This window comes from Crinia signifera, chromosome 6 (assembly GCF_055691185.1).
Source record: "Crinia signifera chromosome 6, ASM5569118v1, whole genome shotgun sequence".
Lineage (NCBI taxonomy): Eukaryota > Metazoa > Chordata > Amphibia > Anura > Myobatrachidae > Crinia > Crinia signifera.
The window spans coordinates 232,134,978-232,154,297 of NC_139222.1; the positions used below are offsets into that span (position 1 = coordinate 232,134,978).

Here is a 19,320-nt window from a genome sequence, read left to right on the forward strand (position 1 = left end):
GTGGTAGGAAATACTAATGTGTGTGAAAGTTTCATAAATCAAGTAATTGTGTATAAAATAGTTTTAGTGTTGTCACATAGACTTATCGTAAATCTGTCAGTGGACGTTCTACAAAGAAAATTAGTGACAGATTTGGGAATACATATGCCAAGCTCAAGGCCAACTCATCAAATCAAAAGCTGCATGTCAAGCAAAAATGGCATTTTTTTCAACAGTGTACTAATAGAATAATAGTTACAGTATATTAAGTATCCTTTAAACTCTATTACAAAACTCTCTTAAAGAAAAATGACTGCGCATTCATAACTAAGGGGCAAATGGCAGATTGCACTAATTCTATATAAATCTTGACAATGCATTCTCAATACAGGGTAAAGGTGGCCATACATCTACAGATTGATTGTCAGATTGGGTTGGTTGGATCAAACACCTGGTAATATCTGAATGACAGTTTTTGGCAGTTTTCCAGCATTTCAAAGCAAGTGGTCAACTGTCATTTGCTCTCATCCACTACAAGGATTATGTTCCAACCAGCCCAATCTGACAATCGATCTGTAGATGTATGGCCATCTTATGTCTCTCATATCCAAAATTTCGAAATGCAGAATATTCCGGAATTTGGATATTTTTTAGCATCATTGAGCTAAGCTATGAATATACTGTAAGGTGTATATGAAACATGCATTACATTTACATATATATATATATATATATATATAAAAATATATATATATATATACACACACATTTAATTTAATGCTCAAAATTATTCAAAACAATGTATGACCCACTGTAATTTGCCACACAAATAAACTGTAATAAATAATAGCCTGATGTTCAAATCGGGATATTCAATTATAGCAAGTTTGTTTTGTGCTGCAAAATTCCCTGTATTGCATGAAGACACAAGAAGGCCAATGGACCTAATGTGCTTTCATGGCGCCTATCGCAGAAAAAATGGTTACTTATTAGGGATTTGTTTTTTTCCTGTTAAGAAATGGCATGGGAGCTATCCTATCCCCTGGAAAGTTAAATAGCCACTGTAAATTACTGCAGCTAAATGGCTACCCAATACAGTTTGGGGGTTATTCTAGTTCACTCTTTCTGACAAAATCCTTCTTAAATGGACAAAACCATGTGTGCTGCAGGGGGGCAGTTGTAAAATGTGCAGGGAGAATTAGATGTGGGTGAGTTATTTTGTTTCTGTGCAGGGTAAATACTGGCTGCATTATTTTTCCACTGCAATATAGATCTCACTTTGAAGTAAAACCCCACCCAAATCTAATTCTCTCTGCACATGTTACATATGCCCCACCTGCAGTGCACATGGTTTTGTCCATCTAAGAAGGATTTTGTCAGAAAGAGTGAACTAGAATAAGGCCCTTTGTGTAACTTTCCAAAGATAGGAATTCTATTGAATAAGGCATGCTGTCCATAGCAATCAATCAGATGTTACTTCTTATTTATTTAGCACATTCTAGAGGATTATAGATAGAATCTGATTGGTTGTTCTGGGCAACTTCCCATCTTTAATAGAACGTTAAGTATAAGGAGTATATGACATGTAAATGCATTATGTGTTGGGTTTCATCGCCAAGATATCTCATAACAAGCAAATATAAGTCTCAAAAATATTTTCCAAATAGGAATGTAAAAAAAACGTTTGACCTACATTATTAGTAGATTTTTCACACATTTTTAATTTCCCCAGCTGGTGAAAAAAAGTATTCTGTGCCATGTCCATCATTTGTTTTTCCATAGAATTGTTTTGAATACTATAGTTTAAAAAATACTTGTTTTTCAAATTTGAATATTTGCCATATACCTTAAGGGGGGAAATGTAAGAGGGTGTGAAATTAAGAAAGTGAGAGATTTTGCGATAATTTTCCTATTTTTTTAAAGCAGCAATCATTTACATCATATTCATTTTGCCATATAATTGATTGCCGCTTTAAAAAAAAATGGGGAAAAAACTCTGAAAATCTCTCACTTTCTGATTATTATACCCTATTACACTTGGCCCATGGTTTTTGTTACACGCAGTAAGCCTCAGCCAGCCGACTGCAGGGAACTTGGGTCACAATGGGCCTTATTCTGATCGGTGCGGCCGGATCAGAATATGCGGCCAGGACCGTGCGTGCGAAACCCCGCCTTCCATACGGATCGCCAACTCCGTCCGTACGCGGTAAGAAGCTGGCCGAACGGACCGCACGTGTATTTTTCATGGAATACGCCTCCTCCATCTCAGGAAACCTGCCCCATCATTCGATGGTCGCAGACCATCGAATGCAGGACCGAGTGGTCCACCAGCTCCCGCAACCTCAGACCACACGGACATTTTTCCGTGCAAAACCAGGGATCTGGGCGGGCAGCTGACATCCGGCGATGTCATATGTCCACCCCCTACACGTGCGTCACGGCCGCATTACCATACGTACGCCCAGCGTTTGCATGGGAACGCCCATGAAACGCGGGGTGTATGCATATGGTAATGAGCCCAAATAGCCCTTCACGCCCCTCTCCACCCCCTGTTCGGAGTGTTCACATTTCATGCGGGATTTGGCCGTACGCCCCGCTCGCACATGCGCAGAGACGCCTCTGCACATGCGCAGACACAAAACATCGGCGGCACGAACGCACGCGGATATTACCGCACCAACCAGAATAAGGGCCCATGTTATATCCCAGCTTGCAATGGCAATCGCAGTTTCATTATACTGAGACATCTCTTGCATATTGATAGTCAATGCTCCCTGTATGCAGCATTGAACTTTTTTCCAGCTCTAAAGCCCTTTGTTACTTTCATGTAAAAAGCCATTATTATCATTATAATAAATAAATTATATATTTCACATAAAAATTGCAATACGGTTTGAAAACATAAGGACAATTGTATCTTAAAAATCCACAAATACAATTGTTTATTTCTATGAATGCAACATTAACAATCTGTTGCTGGTATTTGGTATAATTACATGCTTTGGTTACTATTTTATGTAACTGTGCAATACTTGCAAATTCATACGTCAACACTAAATTTGGCTACATTTTGCACATTGGAAAACATTCTTTATACATGGTGATTAACATTTAGTTCTAGCAAGCAGATGGAAAGACAACATTTTGGCAAAGCCTCACAGGTGAATTGTAATAATGTGAAACACTTGAGATGAGATTATGGATGACATTAACATTTTAGTATTATGTATTTATTTAGCTTTGACATATGACTAACAGTAATCAAATTCTGTATGTGTGTACATTTAATTCAGTTTTGGGCAGAAAGAAGAACCTTTAATAATTACCAGTTATTTTTAGTTGTCTTGGTACATACCTCCCAACTGTCCCTCTTTTCACAGGAACGTCCCTTTTTTTGGGATGTTCCCGCATCCTGCCCGGGGCTAGCAGTGTCCTGAGGCAGGGGCAGTTGGAAGTCCCTCCCTGTCACCCATGAATAGACGGTGTGCGCATCTATCCCTGCAGCCAGAAGGGCTGTGGGCATAGCCATCAGCTCAGGGAGCTGCTGGGCATGCCCCCACAGTGGCAACTATGGGGCCTGACCTTATGACAGCGCCGTAAGTACAGGCCATGCCCCCTTCTCGCTAGGCAGCACCCCCAAAATTTCATCACACGCCTACAGCGCACGCACTGTCCCTCCTTGAGGGGCATCAAATATTGGGAGGTATGTTGGTATATGTTTCAAGAATAAACATGTCGACAATATACTGTATATCAAAATATAGGTTACATACCTTTCCCCAATTTCATGAATTACAGAAAGAAACTAAATTAACCCTTTGAGTGCCAACATCTCTTTGAGAGAAGTGCAAAATATCTGCTAAAAATGCCGGCGTCACTCACATTTCTTATATAAATTCAAATAAATGTTTTGTATTGGCATCCAGTACTGTACATATGCAACCCTCCTCCAAGTCACAGGTTTTATAGTGAGGTCTAAACAACAAAAGTTTGCTTTTCCGCAACCAACCTTGCTTTATGCAAGCAAGAATAATAGGTACTAGGACAGTTTTGTGCTTTGGCCTTGATTCAGGATGGCTGGTAAAGGCCGGAATTCGCTGCGGGGTCCGATGATGCATGTGCAGACCCTCAGTGCAAACGCCTTTGGTGAGTAATACACTTGCCAAGACATTCGCACACAATGGTGTGGACAGGGGCCGTGCAAGGGGCTGGAGAATGGGGACACTCAACATTTCCTGGGCATTCCCACAAAATGCTGGGTGCTGGTTGTCCCCATGTGAACGCAGGCCTGCCAAAGCCTGCTCATGGCGACATCACAGGACATCAGCCCCCTGCCCATCTGTGTCCTAGCGCTCACAAATAAAAATCAGTATAGGCTGACTGTATTTGCGAAGGGGAGGCACAATCATTCAATGGTCGCCGACCATCGAATGATTTTTCACCCGTACACTCGCAAAATGGATGTGTGAGCGTCTAAATTGCAATGCAGCCATACATATGGTGAAGGTGGGCGGGCGTTTGCAAGGCCAGTGGGTGCTATTTACCCGCTCACTTTGTAAAAAATGTATGCTGCTTAGTGAGCCAATGTGAATCAGGCCCTTTGATTCCAGCATGCAGCTTCCCCAAATTCTCTGTATGCTAGACTCCGTGGTTCCATCTGTGGTAATGGTACCCTCACTATATAAAAGTGTGGGTGGGTGTGTGTGGGGGGGCTGGAGGCAGAGTTGGAACTACCATTGGTGCAGGACCCCTGATGACTAAAGGGCCCACTGCTGCTCTTGTCAGCCTATTCCTACCCACTGTTTTTTCCTGTCACATTCTGCCTTCCCTTGTCTCACCCTGTCACCGTCTGTCTCTCAGTCACCCACTGCCTGGTTCCATATTGTGAACTTGGGTTGATGTGTGAAATGTGAAATTTTTATTTTTGCACCTGAGCTCTCCACCCATTAATGTGGCAAAGACTACAGGCCCCCATACATCTGAAAGATATTTGCACCCAATTATACAATCTCAATGGATTGCAAGAAGGATTGTATGCAGCAGATGGATTGTATGATGGATTGTATGACAGATTGTGAGTACATTGTGTGTCCAAAAACCAGGACTGCCCAGGAGGGAAACTGGACAAAATCATGATTGTAAGACCGGTCTTACTGGTGTATGTCCACCTTTAGGATTAGGTGCCATAAGTAATAATTAGAGAGTAAAAAATCACATGAGGTGAGAGGACCCTGCTTGTTCGAACTTACTTTCTGAAGGGGAGGGGCAGTAAGCAGGGCCGGATTTGTGCCCAGGCCTGTGAGGCACCGGCCTCAGGGCGGCACCAATTAAGGGTGGCAGGCAGACTGACATTCTGTTAAATGGCACAGCGGGTGGGCAGAGGCGAGTGAGGAGCGCCGCCGCAGACATGAATTATCATATGTCGGCGGCAGCGCCGCTCGTCACCCACCACTGCCCACCCACTCTGCCATGCACATTACATCACCGCTTAGTGGCTGGGTCCAACGGTCCCCCTGCGCATCCGGAATTGGCTCAAGCTCACTGCTGCTGGCTCCCGCCCATTGGCTACTCTACACACACACAATCTATTGGCTGCTGTGTATCCAGCAGCTGAGCTGAGCAGCACGCAGATCCTCCCTGCGCTCAGTTAGTCACAGTGTGTGAGCCGGAGAGAGACTGACGGAGACACTGTGCTAATCACTGTACTAATAAGTGCCTCGCTCCGGGTCCTCCATACAGTGAGCAGTCCAGAGTGCTTAAAAAATATTAAGGTGAGCTACAGTTACATTTTTATTAAATATATAAATAACAATGTATATACATATATGATTACATTAAAATAGGGGGAGGGGGGACACAAAAATGTTGTGCCTAGGGGCGGCCTGACCCCTAAATTCGCCCCTAGCAGTAAGACAAGAGTGACAAAGAAGGGTAGAAGTGAGCAAGTAACACAAGTTTAGGATGAGAGATGGGTGGTTATAATGAACCTGTTTAAGGTTTTGTAGAGAGGTGGATAATCTGATAGGGAGGGAAAGATAATTCCAGAGATAGGAGACACAACTATTAAAATCTTATAACAGGAGTGGCAGAAAGTGACCAGTTAAAGGGAAATTAGGTCAAATAAGTAAATGGAAGAGGAATAGGTAAGGGCTTTGCAAGTGAGTGTGAGAATCATCAATTGGATTTGGAAAGGTAATGGGGAGCCAGTGTAGAGCTTGTAAAAGAAGAGAGGTGAACATAGTATGTTTAGAGATGAGCCAGGCAGCAGCATTGAAGATAGATTGGAGTGGGTATGGATAATTAAATAGACTAGGAAACTAGCAACTAGGTAACAAACAGTAGATCAACACCACTAGGTCGACATGCAGGAAGGTTGACATAACTGAAGGTCAACATGGGTTAGGTAGACAGGTTAATTTGGTCGACACAAGCATTAGGTTGACATGGGGAAGGTTGATAGTCAAAAGGTCGACATGGAGGTTTTTACAGTTTTTTGGACAGATTGTCGACACAGTCGACATGGAGACTAAAACGTAGCACCACGTCCCCTCCATGGCTCGCTGCGCTGGACATGCTTCGGGCTCGGTGCCTTGCTATGCTTGGCACACCATTTTATTCTCCCACCACACCCTATTGGATGGTAGGCCATGAAATACCACCTGTCGGCACATGTCTTTTCCCAAATGTCAACCTAATGCATGTGTCAACCTAACCCATGTCGACCTTCAGTCATGTCAAGCTTCTTGCATGTCGACCTAGTGGTGCTGACCTAATACTTGTCGACCTAGTGACCGTATCCCATTGGGTTGTAGAGAGGCATTCGTCAGGGAGGCCAGATTGAAGGAGATCACAGTAGTACAATCTGGAGATGAACAGTGAATGGGTGAGCGGCTTAGTAGCATACTGTGTTAGAAAGGCTCTGATCCCGGAAAGATTTTTGAGATGTGAATGTGTGGTTTGAAGGAGAGGGAGGAATCAAGAATAACTTCAGGTCAGCACATTTGAGGGATAGAGAAGATAGTAGTGCCATCAAAAGATAGTGATATTGTGCAGGTTATGAAGGGTGGTAGGAAGATGATCAGCCCAGCCTTATGGCCAGATGTATCAAGCTTTAAAATGTAATAAAGTGGAGAATGATAAACAAACAGCTATTCAGTTCCGATCTGTCATTTTTCAAACAGAGCTTGTAGCATGGCAGGTAGGAGCTGATTGGCTGGTTGTTTATCATTCTCCATTTTATCACTTTTTGAAGCTTGATACATCTGGCCCATAGACCTCTTAAGTTGAAGAAAGTGCTTGGACATCCAAGAAGAGACAGTAGAGAGACATACGAGTGAGGAGAAAGGGACATAGGCCAGAGGAGGGAAGGTAGATTTGAGTATTGTTCAAATAAATTTGGAAACCAAATGAGCAAATGAGCTCACCCAAAGAGAACATATAGACAGAGAGAAAAAAAGATTCCAAGAGTAGAACCTTGGGAGAAAACAACTGTTGGTGGAAGTATGGGGGAAGTGAAATCATGAGAGGAGAGAGTCTGAATGGTTGTAAAGTTTAAAAAAGTCCAAAAATGTTTAACAAATTCCAAAATAAGAATGTTGACCTTTAATGTGTCGACCCTTGCCATGTTGGCATTTACATGTGTCAACATTTTGTTTATGTTGACCTTTTGCATGTCAACTTTTTGATGGTTGGCCTTGACACTGTCAACCTATCGATCAGATATACTCTTTAGGTTGTGGGATAACGCAATATGTTTTCACCTCTAAGTCCAAATGTAGTATGCAATGGGAGCTATTGTTAGGTTATTTAATGACTGCTGTTTAGCAGTTTACTGTGTTTTATATGCTGGCTGATCAGTTAGAGTCTAACAATGTTGGAAAAACAAAGTAAATGGTTGTGCATATGGCCATTGTCCAAGATTTTAAATTGATTTAAGTGACTTGGCTCTTTTGTTGTATTGTGTACTCTGGAGTTGTCACAAAGGGGGAGCATTCAAGAAGGTGGCTAAAAAAAACAACACATGTTTATTTAGCTTGTCAAATCCATATATGAAAGAGGAAAGAATGACTGTTTGCTCTACTTTCTTTATAATCTTTGAGTCTTTTTAAGTGTTGCCAAGATTTTGGGTATGGTGATGGTGCCTTGTTGTGGTGGTGTAGAATGGCTGTGGTTGTTGCAAAATAGAGTTTTGCCAGTCGCACTGGAACAATATTATCAACATATATATTATGGCCCTCCTTATTTGTTTCTTGGTTGATAGTATTTAACCAAAAGATGGAGGTGTGCTACCACTAGACAATAAACATGAATTGTATAAGGAGAAAGAACAGTTTGTCTATACGTGGTGCACCTGAAATAATAAGTTTACTTAAAATGTAACTTTTAAATTTTGTATTTAAAAGACAGCGAAATATAAAACTAAAAACGAGTATAGAGGTGAAGAAAAGAGTGAATATAAAAGGATTTTAAATCCTCACAGAGTGGGGCCCCAGTGTTAATATTCCCCTACTTAGTTGTTAAGATATGCTAGAATGTCAGTGCATCTTATCGTTTATCTATACATATATATGTGTGTGTATAGATGGTCACAGTTATTCACAGAACAACAATATACGTAACCACTCACTGTTAGATTCACAGAAGAAAGGTGCACTAAGAGACTCTCACTCCAAATATTTATATACCGCACCATTCGCCTTTGGGTAAGAAGACAAACACCCACGGGTTGTTCTGTGAATAAGCTGTGACCATCTATACACACACATATATACATATAGATAAACGATAAGACGCACTGACATTCTAGCATATCTTAACAACTAAGTAGGGGAACATTAACACTGGGGCTCCACTCCGTGAGGATTTAATATCCATTTATATTCATTCTTTACTTTTCTTCACCTCTATACTCTTTTTTGGTTTTATATTTTGCCGTCTTTTAAATACAAAAATCAAAAGTTAAATTTTAAGTAGACTTATTTTTTTCAGGTGCACTACGTATAGACAAACTGTTCTTTCTCCTTAGACAATGGCTGTGGTTGTTGTTCATATGTTTTAAAGTTTGGACCCTCTATTAGTGGTAATGTTAATAAGAGGCTTGTGGCCATCTATGGTCATAGTAGCTCACAAGAGTTCACCTTTTGCCATTTCATCTTGGATGTCATCTCGCTACCTCAGATTCAACATTTCCAAAACATAATTAATTATATTCCCACCAGCCAAGAATAGTTACCAACCGGATGTCTCTATCACTGTTAGGGAATACAACAATCAGTCCTTCTCCACAAGCTTACTGCCTAGGTGTCATCCTCAACTCTGTACTGTCCTTTATTCCTCACATTCAGTCTGTTTTTAAATCATGTTACATGCATCTAAAAAACATATACAAAATGTGTCTGTACCTTACACAAGACACTGCAAAAACTCTAATCCATGCACTCATTATATCATGCATTGATTATTGCAATAGCCTCCTTACCGGTCTTCCTAAGAAAAGACTCTCACCACTACAATCCATTCTTAATGCAGCTGTGAGGCTGATCTTCCTGGCTAGATGCTCATCATCTGCTGAGGCGCTCTGCCAGTCCCTCCATTGCTTGCCTGTATATTACAGCATTCAATATAAAACACTTCTACTTACATACAAAGCCTTTACTCTGACTACACCAAGTTATATCCCTTCACCTATCTCAAAATCTATCCCCACCCAACCTCTCCGCTCTGCACAAGATATGCTCCTCTCATTCACACTCATTACTTGCTCCCACTTGCAGGAAGTTTGTCAGGCAGCACCCACCCTATGGATTGCCCTTCCATTAAGACTCTCCTCTACTCTCCAAACTTTCAAGCGTTCCTTGAAAACTCACCTCTTCAGGCAAGCTTATAATATTCCAGAACCCCCACACAACCTCCAGTAGCATTCATATCTAATTGCATCCCATCAGGACTGTCTTGTAATCTGGTGGGACTGCTATGCTATGGAATATCATCCTTATGTAACCCTTCTATTATCCCTACAGACTGTAATCTTGCGAGCAGGGCCCTCATACCTCTATGTCAGTTTGTTTCTACCCAGTTTGTTTAATCATTGTTGATTCCAATTGTAAAGCGCAAGGGAATATGCTGCGCTATAGAAGAAACTGTAAATAAATAAACAAATTGTGCTATTTAGGCATATTTAGGGCGTTAACAAGCACAAGGGAGACAGTGGTATATTGAACCCGACATGCTGGCATGAAAGAAATGCAATGTAATACATCATAACAGTGTGAGCTTTAGAAATTTAAACACGGTAATAAAGCACCATCTTAAAATTTCTATAGCCAAGATTACTACCAGGTCCCCACCTTGTGCTCAGTGCCATTGAGAGGAGGGGAGGGGTAGTTTTTACCCGGGCCTGGTTCCTGCTCCCCCATTGCAGAGAGGAGAGAGATGACAGGCTGTCGCCGCAGCACAGCGTCTCACCACAGCTCAGCACACACTGCCTAGTGCCGTGTGCTGAGCTGGGGAGAGAGACAGTTGCAGCGTCAGCCTGTCAGCCCCCTTCCAAGTCTGTGTGTGACTGTGATGATGTTTATGACCCACACCCACCAACGCACAAAAACAATGTTTTTTCCCACACCTCCCAGAAGCCCCTGCAAGGTGGCCACATCCACTCTAATTTCCTGGGACGTAGCTGACCTGTCGGCTCCACTGCTTGTGCTTATTGACATTCTAAAGCATCTAAAAAGTAAGTGAAGTTGCCCATAGCAACTAATGAATTATGTCTTTCATTTCTCAATTGCATCCTAGAAAATCACCTTTGATAAAGCTGCAGGACGCAGTGAAACGCGTTAGGTGAACCTGTACCCCCTTCCCTGCCTCAGGACCCTTTGTGAGACCTACTTCATTGTGGACATTCATCTTCTTGTTATTCATTGGAGACTACATTGCCAGGCGGACACCGTGTTCCCAGACACCACTGGTTATCAACATCCACACCGGTGAGACCATCTCTGGGTCACGGAAGCCTACCTCCATACTTCTGGACATTGCATTGGTCACTACGCCACTACAAACATCCTTCTGGTGTTGGAGACGTGTTCCATCTGTCTCACACCCCATCACGGAGGACTTATTCAATCTGGCGACTACTGACCCCTCCAGTGGCACGACAAAATAGCCACACTCATCGTGAGGACCTAACCAGCCCCGTATCTTCATTTGTTCCACAAGGACCCAATTGGTAAAGTGCACTTACCTGTTTCGTCCACAAAATCAAGTGATTACACTGTTGCTCACAAATATATGTCCTTTGAGGCGGGAAATTCCCATATTAACTTTATTTTTCGTTAAATCCAGTTTACTTTTAATTCCCCACCTTCTCGGTTTTATTAGGTTACATTATGCTTTTTTGTTCATTATTGTATTAATGTATTTTGTATGTACGTGTATTTTTAAACCAGTAAAATATTTGTACCTTTATAAACAAATTTTGGTACTATTCATTGACCTAAGCGCTGCCTAAATTCGCTTTGTGCGAATATTTTCTTCCTTTTTGCATCCTAGAAAATGAAAGACAGAATATGATTGGTTGCTATAGGCAACATCACTTTTTTATTATTAGAAGTTTTATTGAATCTACAGCTGAATGTCAGGATGCAGGATATATCCCAATGTCCATAAAAAGTAATATATCCCAATATTAAGAGAAAAAAATGAAGAGGGTGAACCAAAAGGTGATACGTGGCAGAAAGTATTATATTTACTTGATCTGAAATGTACAATTATATGTTACATTAAAGCTTCTATGGACGTATTGTTCAAACTGAGGACTGGAGATATGCCCTTGTGTACCGTATAATACTAACAGCTGGAATACTAGCACAAACCATTTGCCCTGTACATTTTTGGTTCATAACTGGCATGCAATTGCATTTACAAAGCTTCTATACAGCTCTTTAATAAGAAACATACTGAAAAAAGTACAAAAGATCACAAACTGTTTTATAAAAAAAATTAATGGAATGTAACAATTTCTATAAATTCAAACAAAGAAAAAAAAATTCTATCATTTATTAACACTGCACGTTTAGGGGCTAATTGAACATGTATTGCTATTCTGAGAATTCACAATGGCAATAGCACATGAGGGGGGTTTCCGATTACCCAGAAACATCCCTTCCCCCCCCCCACCTGATGGACTAAATAGTTATTTTTTAGAGTTAATCGTGGGTTGGGTCCTGGCTATCTCAGCTGACCGGCTACTGTGTGCTGATTCAGCTGTCCCCGGAATATGGTGATGTGTTCCAACAATTGGTGGAATGCAGACCACTGTTAACGCAGAACTGACAGCTAGAACTTCCAATAAAATGGCCATGCATTCCACAGAAGGAACAGGTGGAACCCAATCAGCATTGGGAGTGTTTTTTAGCCTACATTGAGGCAATGGAGGACCTACTACCCACATAAAGAAGTGCACAGAGTACACACAGGGATTTAAAAAAAATACACACAAATACAACTTACAGCTCTTAATTTGTCATTGATACTGTATATAGGGAATAGGAAGCAGTGCATTGTTTTGCATCTGCTTAGTTGAGTCTAAATGCATAGGAGGACAAATGCACTTTATGCTGAAATTTGGTAAGGGCCTAATTAATTTGTTCCATTGAGGTATTCAACCTTGGAATGTTAAGAATGGCCTTCGTTATGAACTAAATATGTACTTTGTATTTTGTTGTATTTTTTGTATTTCACACAATGAGTATGTTCCCATTAGTAATTGGTTCTAACCCAATTCCATACATAGTCTAAGGGAGGTGGATTTTGTAAACCCAATGGCTGTCACCAAAGCTAATGTACTGTATGTTCAGCTTAAATTTATGGGCAAGTATTAATTCAATATTTTTTCTAAATAGGAAATTGCCCTCTCTTAAATTGTGTCCATTTACTATATCTGAGACATGAGGTCTTTAAAGTCTGCAAATAATTGTAAGAAGGTATGTGTATATTTAATGTTTTCTTCTTTAAACAAATATTTGTCACATTTTTGTGAAGATGTTTTATATCATAGCAATATTTTCATATGATACCATAGGGTAGTCATCTAAATACAACTTTATCCAATAAAGAAGACTAATAAAATAAACAACAGTTATTTTTATTGGTAGGGACATTTTTTATCAGATAAAACATAATATTTTGAGATATATTGATATTGGTCAATGATCCCTTCCTTTTATTAGGAAGATACCAACATAGAATTCCATTACATCACTATTATTTGAGGATAATAATAAAAATCAAGACCTATATGGTAGAAACTCTAAGGTGCCATGTACACCATATCAAAATATATTAAAATGGTTGCACCTATCTTCACCTGTTGCCACCTTCATAATCCATTCCAAATTTTACAAGGGGTTATTTCTCTTTCTGTCTGCACAGTGACTTCCACCTCATATGTTCTGTATGTATATGTGTGTGTGTGTGTGTGTGTGTGTGTGTACTGTACACTCACAAAAATAAAGTCCCCAGGATGGCAACACTCACGGCATATAAAAAAGTCAAACACAAACATGAGTTCTCAACATTTCAATTTCTATTTAAGAACGCATCTTTGTGTTTGACTTTGACTTTATATATAAATACACTATTTTTTACTGATACCTGTGTAGAGTGCCTTCATTTCGAATGATTGCATGTATTTACAAGGGCGCCCACCACATTGGATGTCGTATATGGAGTGCCGGTCTACAGATACAATAGTGTTGTTAGCACCCAAATGTTAAAAAAAAATTGAGAATCCCTCCATATTTACAAGCAAAATTCAATAAAGTCAAAAAATTTCAATAATAAAACATTTATTAAAAAATAGAAAAATTATGACGGCTCCTTGTAGCTGGAGTGATTTTGCCATTAACAGTTGTTTGTAATCACAGACGTAGCATACCCAAAGCATTTAGTCTCACAAGAGACTGCATCAGGGGTAAATAAATCTACAGTTGTAGAATATAACAGTAAATGCCAACATGATACAAAATATAAAGGTATATCATATATAGACATGTTGCATACATAATATACTGGTATAATAGATTGAAAAAATTACGGTGAATAACAAATGAAGAAATGGATGAAAAAAATTAATGATGGAGAAAACTGGACATAAAATGTCATCATAGGATCGTTAATCGGTAACCACACACAAATCTATAAGCAATTTCTGAGCCGTCAAAATAATGTTATTGTCTGTATAAATGTGAGTAACTCTGAAGGTTCCATTAATCTGAGACAGCGTGGAAGTGGTCATCGCTGACATCACAGACCATCCACAAAAAAGCCTGGGTACACCTGTGTTTTTCTGACACACAAAGAAAACATCAGGTTACCACCTCTAAACACCGGCTTTCTGATGTGCTCATTTCATTTAACTGAGAATATACAGTAGCATGATAGCCATTTGTCCAATTACATAGGTTATATGCTGGAAAAGAGCAATGCATGAACCATCTCATTCACAAACTCCAGTCTCGGTGGACTAAGTATTTGTTAACACAAAGTCCATACATACATTGTAAGATTTGTGATCTGATCAAAATACACTCCTAGGATGATTTACCCTTTGCACTGCCTGGACCTTGTGACTACACATTGCTGTTATTACTCAGTGACATTTACAAAAAAAACAACATATGTCAATTCACTGATGCTGGAAGTTCAGTTTTATGTAAACAGCATCCGAGAAATATTTCTGAAAGTCAAAAGGCTATTCGGTCCATTGCAGTAGGTGATACACTTAAAGGCACTACAAGTTCCTCTGGCTGAATGAATAATTGGGCTTAATGTAATGCCTTCTAGAATATAACTCACACACATGTATCAATTTAATATAACTAAACCTACAGGCATATTTTTGATTATATACAGTGCATCAGGAAAGTATTCACAGAGCTTCACTTTTTTCACATTTTGTAATGTAACAGCCTTATTACAAAATGGAATACATTAATTTTCCCCTCAAAATTCTACACACAATACCCCATGACAACATGAAAAAAAGTTTTAGGAGATTTCTGCTAATTTTTGAGAAAGAAAAAAAAACTAAGAAATCACATGTACATAAGTATTCACAGCCTTTGCTCAATACTTTGTTTAAGCCCCTTTGGCAGCCAGTACAGCCTCATGTCTTTTTAAATATGATGCCACAAGCTTGGCATGCCTATATCTGGGAAGTTTCATCCCATTCCTCTTGTAGCACCTCTCAAGCTCCATCAGGGTTGGATGGGAAGCTCCAATGCACAGCCATTTTCAGATCTCTCCAGAGATGTTGAATCTGATTCTAGTCTGGGCTTTGGCTGGGGCACTCTAGTCAGTTGTCTGGAAGCCACTACTTTGATACCTTGCCTGTGTGCTTAGGGTCATTGTCCTGCTGAGGAACCTTCGCCTCAGTCTGAGGTCCAGAGCGCTCTGGAGCAGACTTTCATCCAGGATGTCTCTGTACATTGCTGCATTCATCTTTCCCTCTATTATGATAAGTCTCTTAGTTCCTGCTGCTGAAAAACATCCCCACAGCATGATGGTGCCACCATCATGCTTCACTGTAGGGAAGATATTGCTCTGGTGATAAGCAGTGCCGGGTTTCCTCCAAACATGACACCTTGCATTCACAACAAAGAGTTAAAATTGTGTCTTATCAGAGCATAAAGTTTCAGCTTCACTTCCTGGGTGGTATGATACTATAAAGGTATGTAAGCTTATTCATTTGGGTCTAACCCTTTGAATTTTTTTTAAATTGAAACGTTGTTACTGTATGGCATATTCGTGTTCCTTGGCACCTATGCTACGAGTGCTACACCCTTGTTGGTTTTATTTATTTATATATATATATTTATTTATTTTTATATGCCCTCTGACAAAGTTCTTATACGAAACGCGTTAGGGCGGGGCTTGGTGACGACCGCTCGTTCTGTGCCGGGCATCCCCTGCCTCCCCTGTTCCTGCTAGGACTCTCAGAACGCCGTGTCTTGCAGTCTGTGAGCCTGGCGGGTTGCCGCATGTGCATGCAGTGCCCCGGACGGTGGTAGGAGCTTTTGCCTGGCTTGTATATATTGCACCTTGTGGTATCCAGCCCACACCTGTTTTATATCCGGTACTAGTCCATTTCTGACTTTACCGGAGCATTGGTTTTATGCTTATTAAAACAACAGTTTTACACTATGGAGCGCTCCTCTTTCATTGTATTTTCATATATATATATATATATATATATATATATATATATATATATATAATTATATATAATCCAAGAAGGTGCACCACTCTGTGACGAATAAAGGCTCAATGCAAAGACAAGTTTGGTAATCTGCCAAACTTGTCTCTGCACTGAGTCTGTATTTGTCGCTAAGTGCCGCACCTTCTTGGATGGTATGTGTGTTTTGCTTTGAAGGCACCAGCACTATCATTTCTGTTATTTGTAATGCTGGACCTTTTTGAAAGTAGCGGCTCTTTATCTTTGCTGCAAACAAAACACTGAAATGCAGTGTGAGCAGGTACTGTATTTACAATGTCTATATATATGATCCTGGAGAAACGGTGGCACTTGAATGAACAGACACCAGGCAACAGGTTATGCCAATGTTTCAAAGCAGTGATGCTTCTTTATCAAGGTGCAGGAGACTGATCCTTTATAAAGAAGCATCACTGCTTTGTAGCCTAAGAATGACTTTAGCCAGTGATCAACTCTAGCTGGAATTTTAGGGGCATAAAGTGGTTTAAATTGTTTCCATTTCAATTCATGTTCAAATATGGCCTTAAGTAAAGGAAAAGTAAGATTAGGGTAATGAGTTTTTCAGACTCCCATCAACTTTCAGAAATGCGGTTTATTAAGACATAATGTTAGCATCCAGTTTGGTAATTATATTAAAATATACACATGCTGAAAGGAATTTCTTGTGTTCTTATGAATTTTAATATAAAAACAGAGCCAGAATACAGACTATAAAATTATAAGTGTCCTTGTGCCTGAGCAAGCGTGAACAACTATGTTAAAGTGAGACCCTAGGTAAGGTGCTGTATGGCCTATTATTGATTTGTCATTTTTAGTAAAATGTAGCAATCAGTTTACTCTGTACAACTTAGTATATCATTTTTCTAATAGAATTGGCCTTTAAATGCACCTATGAATGGTCATGTGAAAATCTGATTTGCATGTTATTGTACAGTGAGTGATATACAGTATAGACTTACATCTCTATCTAGAACTCTTCCAGTGCTGTTGAGATATATCTTTTGAGTCACTGGATCCAGTATCACCCAATAATCCACATTTTCTATCAAAGAAAGTTGTATTGTAGGAAAGAGGCCTCCAGCCGTCCCTTTAATTTGCATATTGTCCACAATTATTGTGCCTACAAAACATAAAAAACACAATATATCATTTTAAAATTTGAAATCAGGATAAGTATTAAATGATCATATCTTTAAGTTCTCTAGTTTTCACCATTATGTAGTATATAAAGGTCATCTTTTGTACAGTTCCCTTCATGCAGATAAAATGGAAAATATTCCAATTACTTGCGTACAATACAGAAGCATACGTTTGCTCAATATTGCACACAAGTATTCCCATAACTACACTGAAGTTACTTTGAAATGAACAAGTGGCCACAAAACCACTCTTCAGAATAGAAAACAATAAATCAATATGCTGTTCTAAGACCTCATGAGCAGAATTATATGAAGTGGTGTAGGTGCTAATTAGTGTTCTTACAGAACTAATTAATGCTTAAATAGAATTAAATTCAAGGTTAAGGAAGGTATGACTTTATTTGTACATTGGAACATAAATATGAGTACACAGTTAAAGAATAACAGTCATAATATAATAATGAAACCCAGTGGCGGAACTTGTGGGTGGTGATAAAATATAAATTAGGCCCCCCCTCCTACACACCAACCCAAGTTCACAATATGCACACATGGCAGTGAGTGACAGGTAGAGGTAGGGGGAGGCAAACTGTGACAGGGCAAACAGTTTCTAACAGGAAGAGGGTGAAAGATGTAGCAGTGGGCCCCATTCATCCTCAGGGGCCCCAGTGCACTGCACCTGCTGCAGCAATGGTAGATTTGCTTGTATGGCAAACTCAGCTGTCTGAGGGATAAAGAAAGAGACCTTAATAAGGAAATGTTATGTAAAGTTAACAACAAATCTTGATCCAGAAGCCATTGCAAGTTTTCATATCATTAGAAAATACAAATCCTGGAGAGAGATTAAGTGGAGAGATAGAGAAGGTCAAACAAACAGTTTCTCGTTTTACAGACTATGGGGCCTATGTACTAAGACTTGGAGATAGATAAAGCACCAACCATTTCCAAAATAACTGTTATTTTTCAAACACAGGCTGTAATATGGCAGTAAGGAGCTGATTGGCTGGTTATTTATCTCTGTCCACTTTTCACCCAGCTTAGTATTGTGCATAGACACCTGTGTTGACAAAATGACAGGAGGTGATTGCTTTGTATATTCTCTTTCAGCACTTTATTTTCAAGCTTTGATAAATACACATGCCCTTATACATTTAGACTCTACATGCTATGTGACATTAGAAGCTTGGCGCAACTAAGCCACCAGGTATTGTGCTAGAACCAAGCATCTTTATTACATAAAAATGCATCTAGTCATGATGTGACAAGGATGCACAAGGAGACTGTGCTGATTAATAAGTTATGTAAGTTATGTTATGGGATAAGTTTGGTGTCTTAATCAGTGGTTAAAAAAATAGACAAAAAATGTATTGTTTGCCTGCACTAACTTAGAGATTAACTGGGCTCAGTGTGATTTACCAACAACTGAAATACTGGCAATCACTTGGCCGACACTGTTATACCAACAGGGTAAACACCGATAGTCCCAACAGGTACGTAATACCGACAGTTGAAATGCCAACATGCAATATACCAACATGATCATAATGCCGAACATGTTAAAATGTTGTAATGTCAACATGGGCACTGTACTAGTGTACTGTGTCTGCTTGCCATGCTTCAGGCACACTATTATATTCTAACTAAATGCCCACTGGGATGGTAAAATATGAACAGGTGAAGTTTATTGAAAATATAATGAAAAAAATTTATTCGGTATTATTTGTGTGAATACATTTGGCTGTCAGTATTGGGGTTCGTCTGTGTTTTGTACCGCTCAGTGTTTTTATAGTCAGTATTTTGATGTTGTTCGTATTTCGATTGTCGTGTTGTATACATGTCAGTTTTTGGCCGTCAGCATTTGGTTGTGGGGTTCTGTCAATCTGTATTTCTTACATCGCCAAATCAACTACATACCGATTTAATATATAATGA

At 39.7% G+C, this 19,320-nt stretch overlaps 1 protein-coding gene across 5 annotated transcripts in view; it reads right to left on the reverse strand.

Annotated features, from left to right (window-relative positions):
- Positions 1–19,320, reverse strand: part of PCDH15 (protocadherin related 15) — a 1,154,330-nt gene that overhangs the window by 765,036 nt on the left and 369,974 nt on the right. For all 5 annotated transcript variants that reach the window (XM_083149096.1, XM_083149095.1, XM_083149094.1 and 2 more), the window contains one exon: positions 17,209–17,369. In XM_083149096.1, coding sequence (XP_083005222.1) covers positions 17,209–17,369 — 161 coding nt within the window. The remainder of the gene's footprint in view (positions 1–17,208; positions 17,370–19,320) is intronic.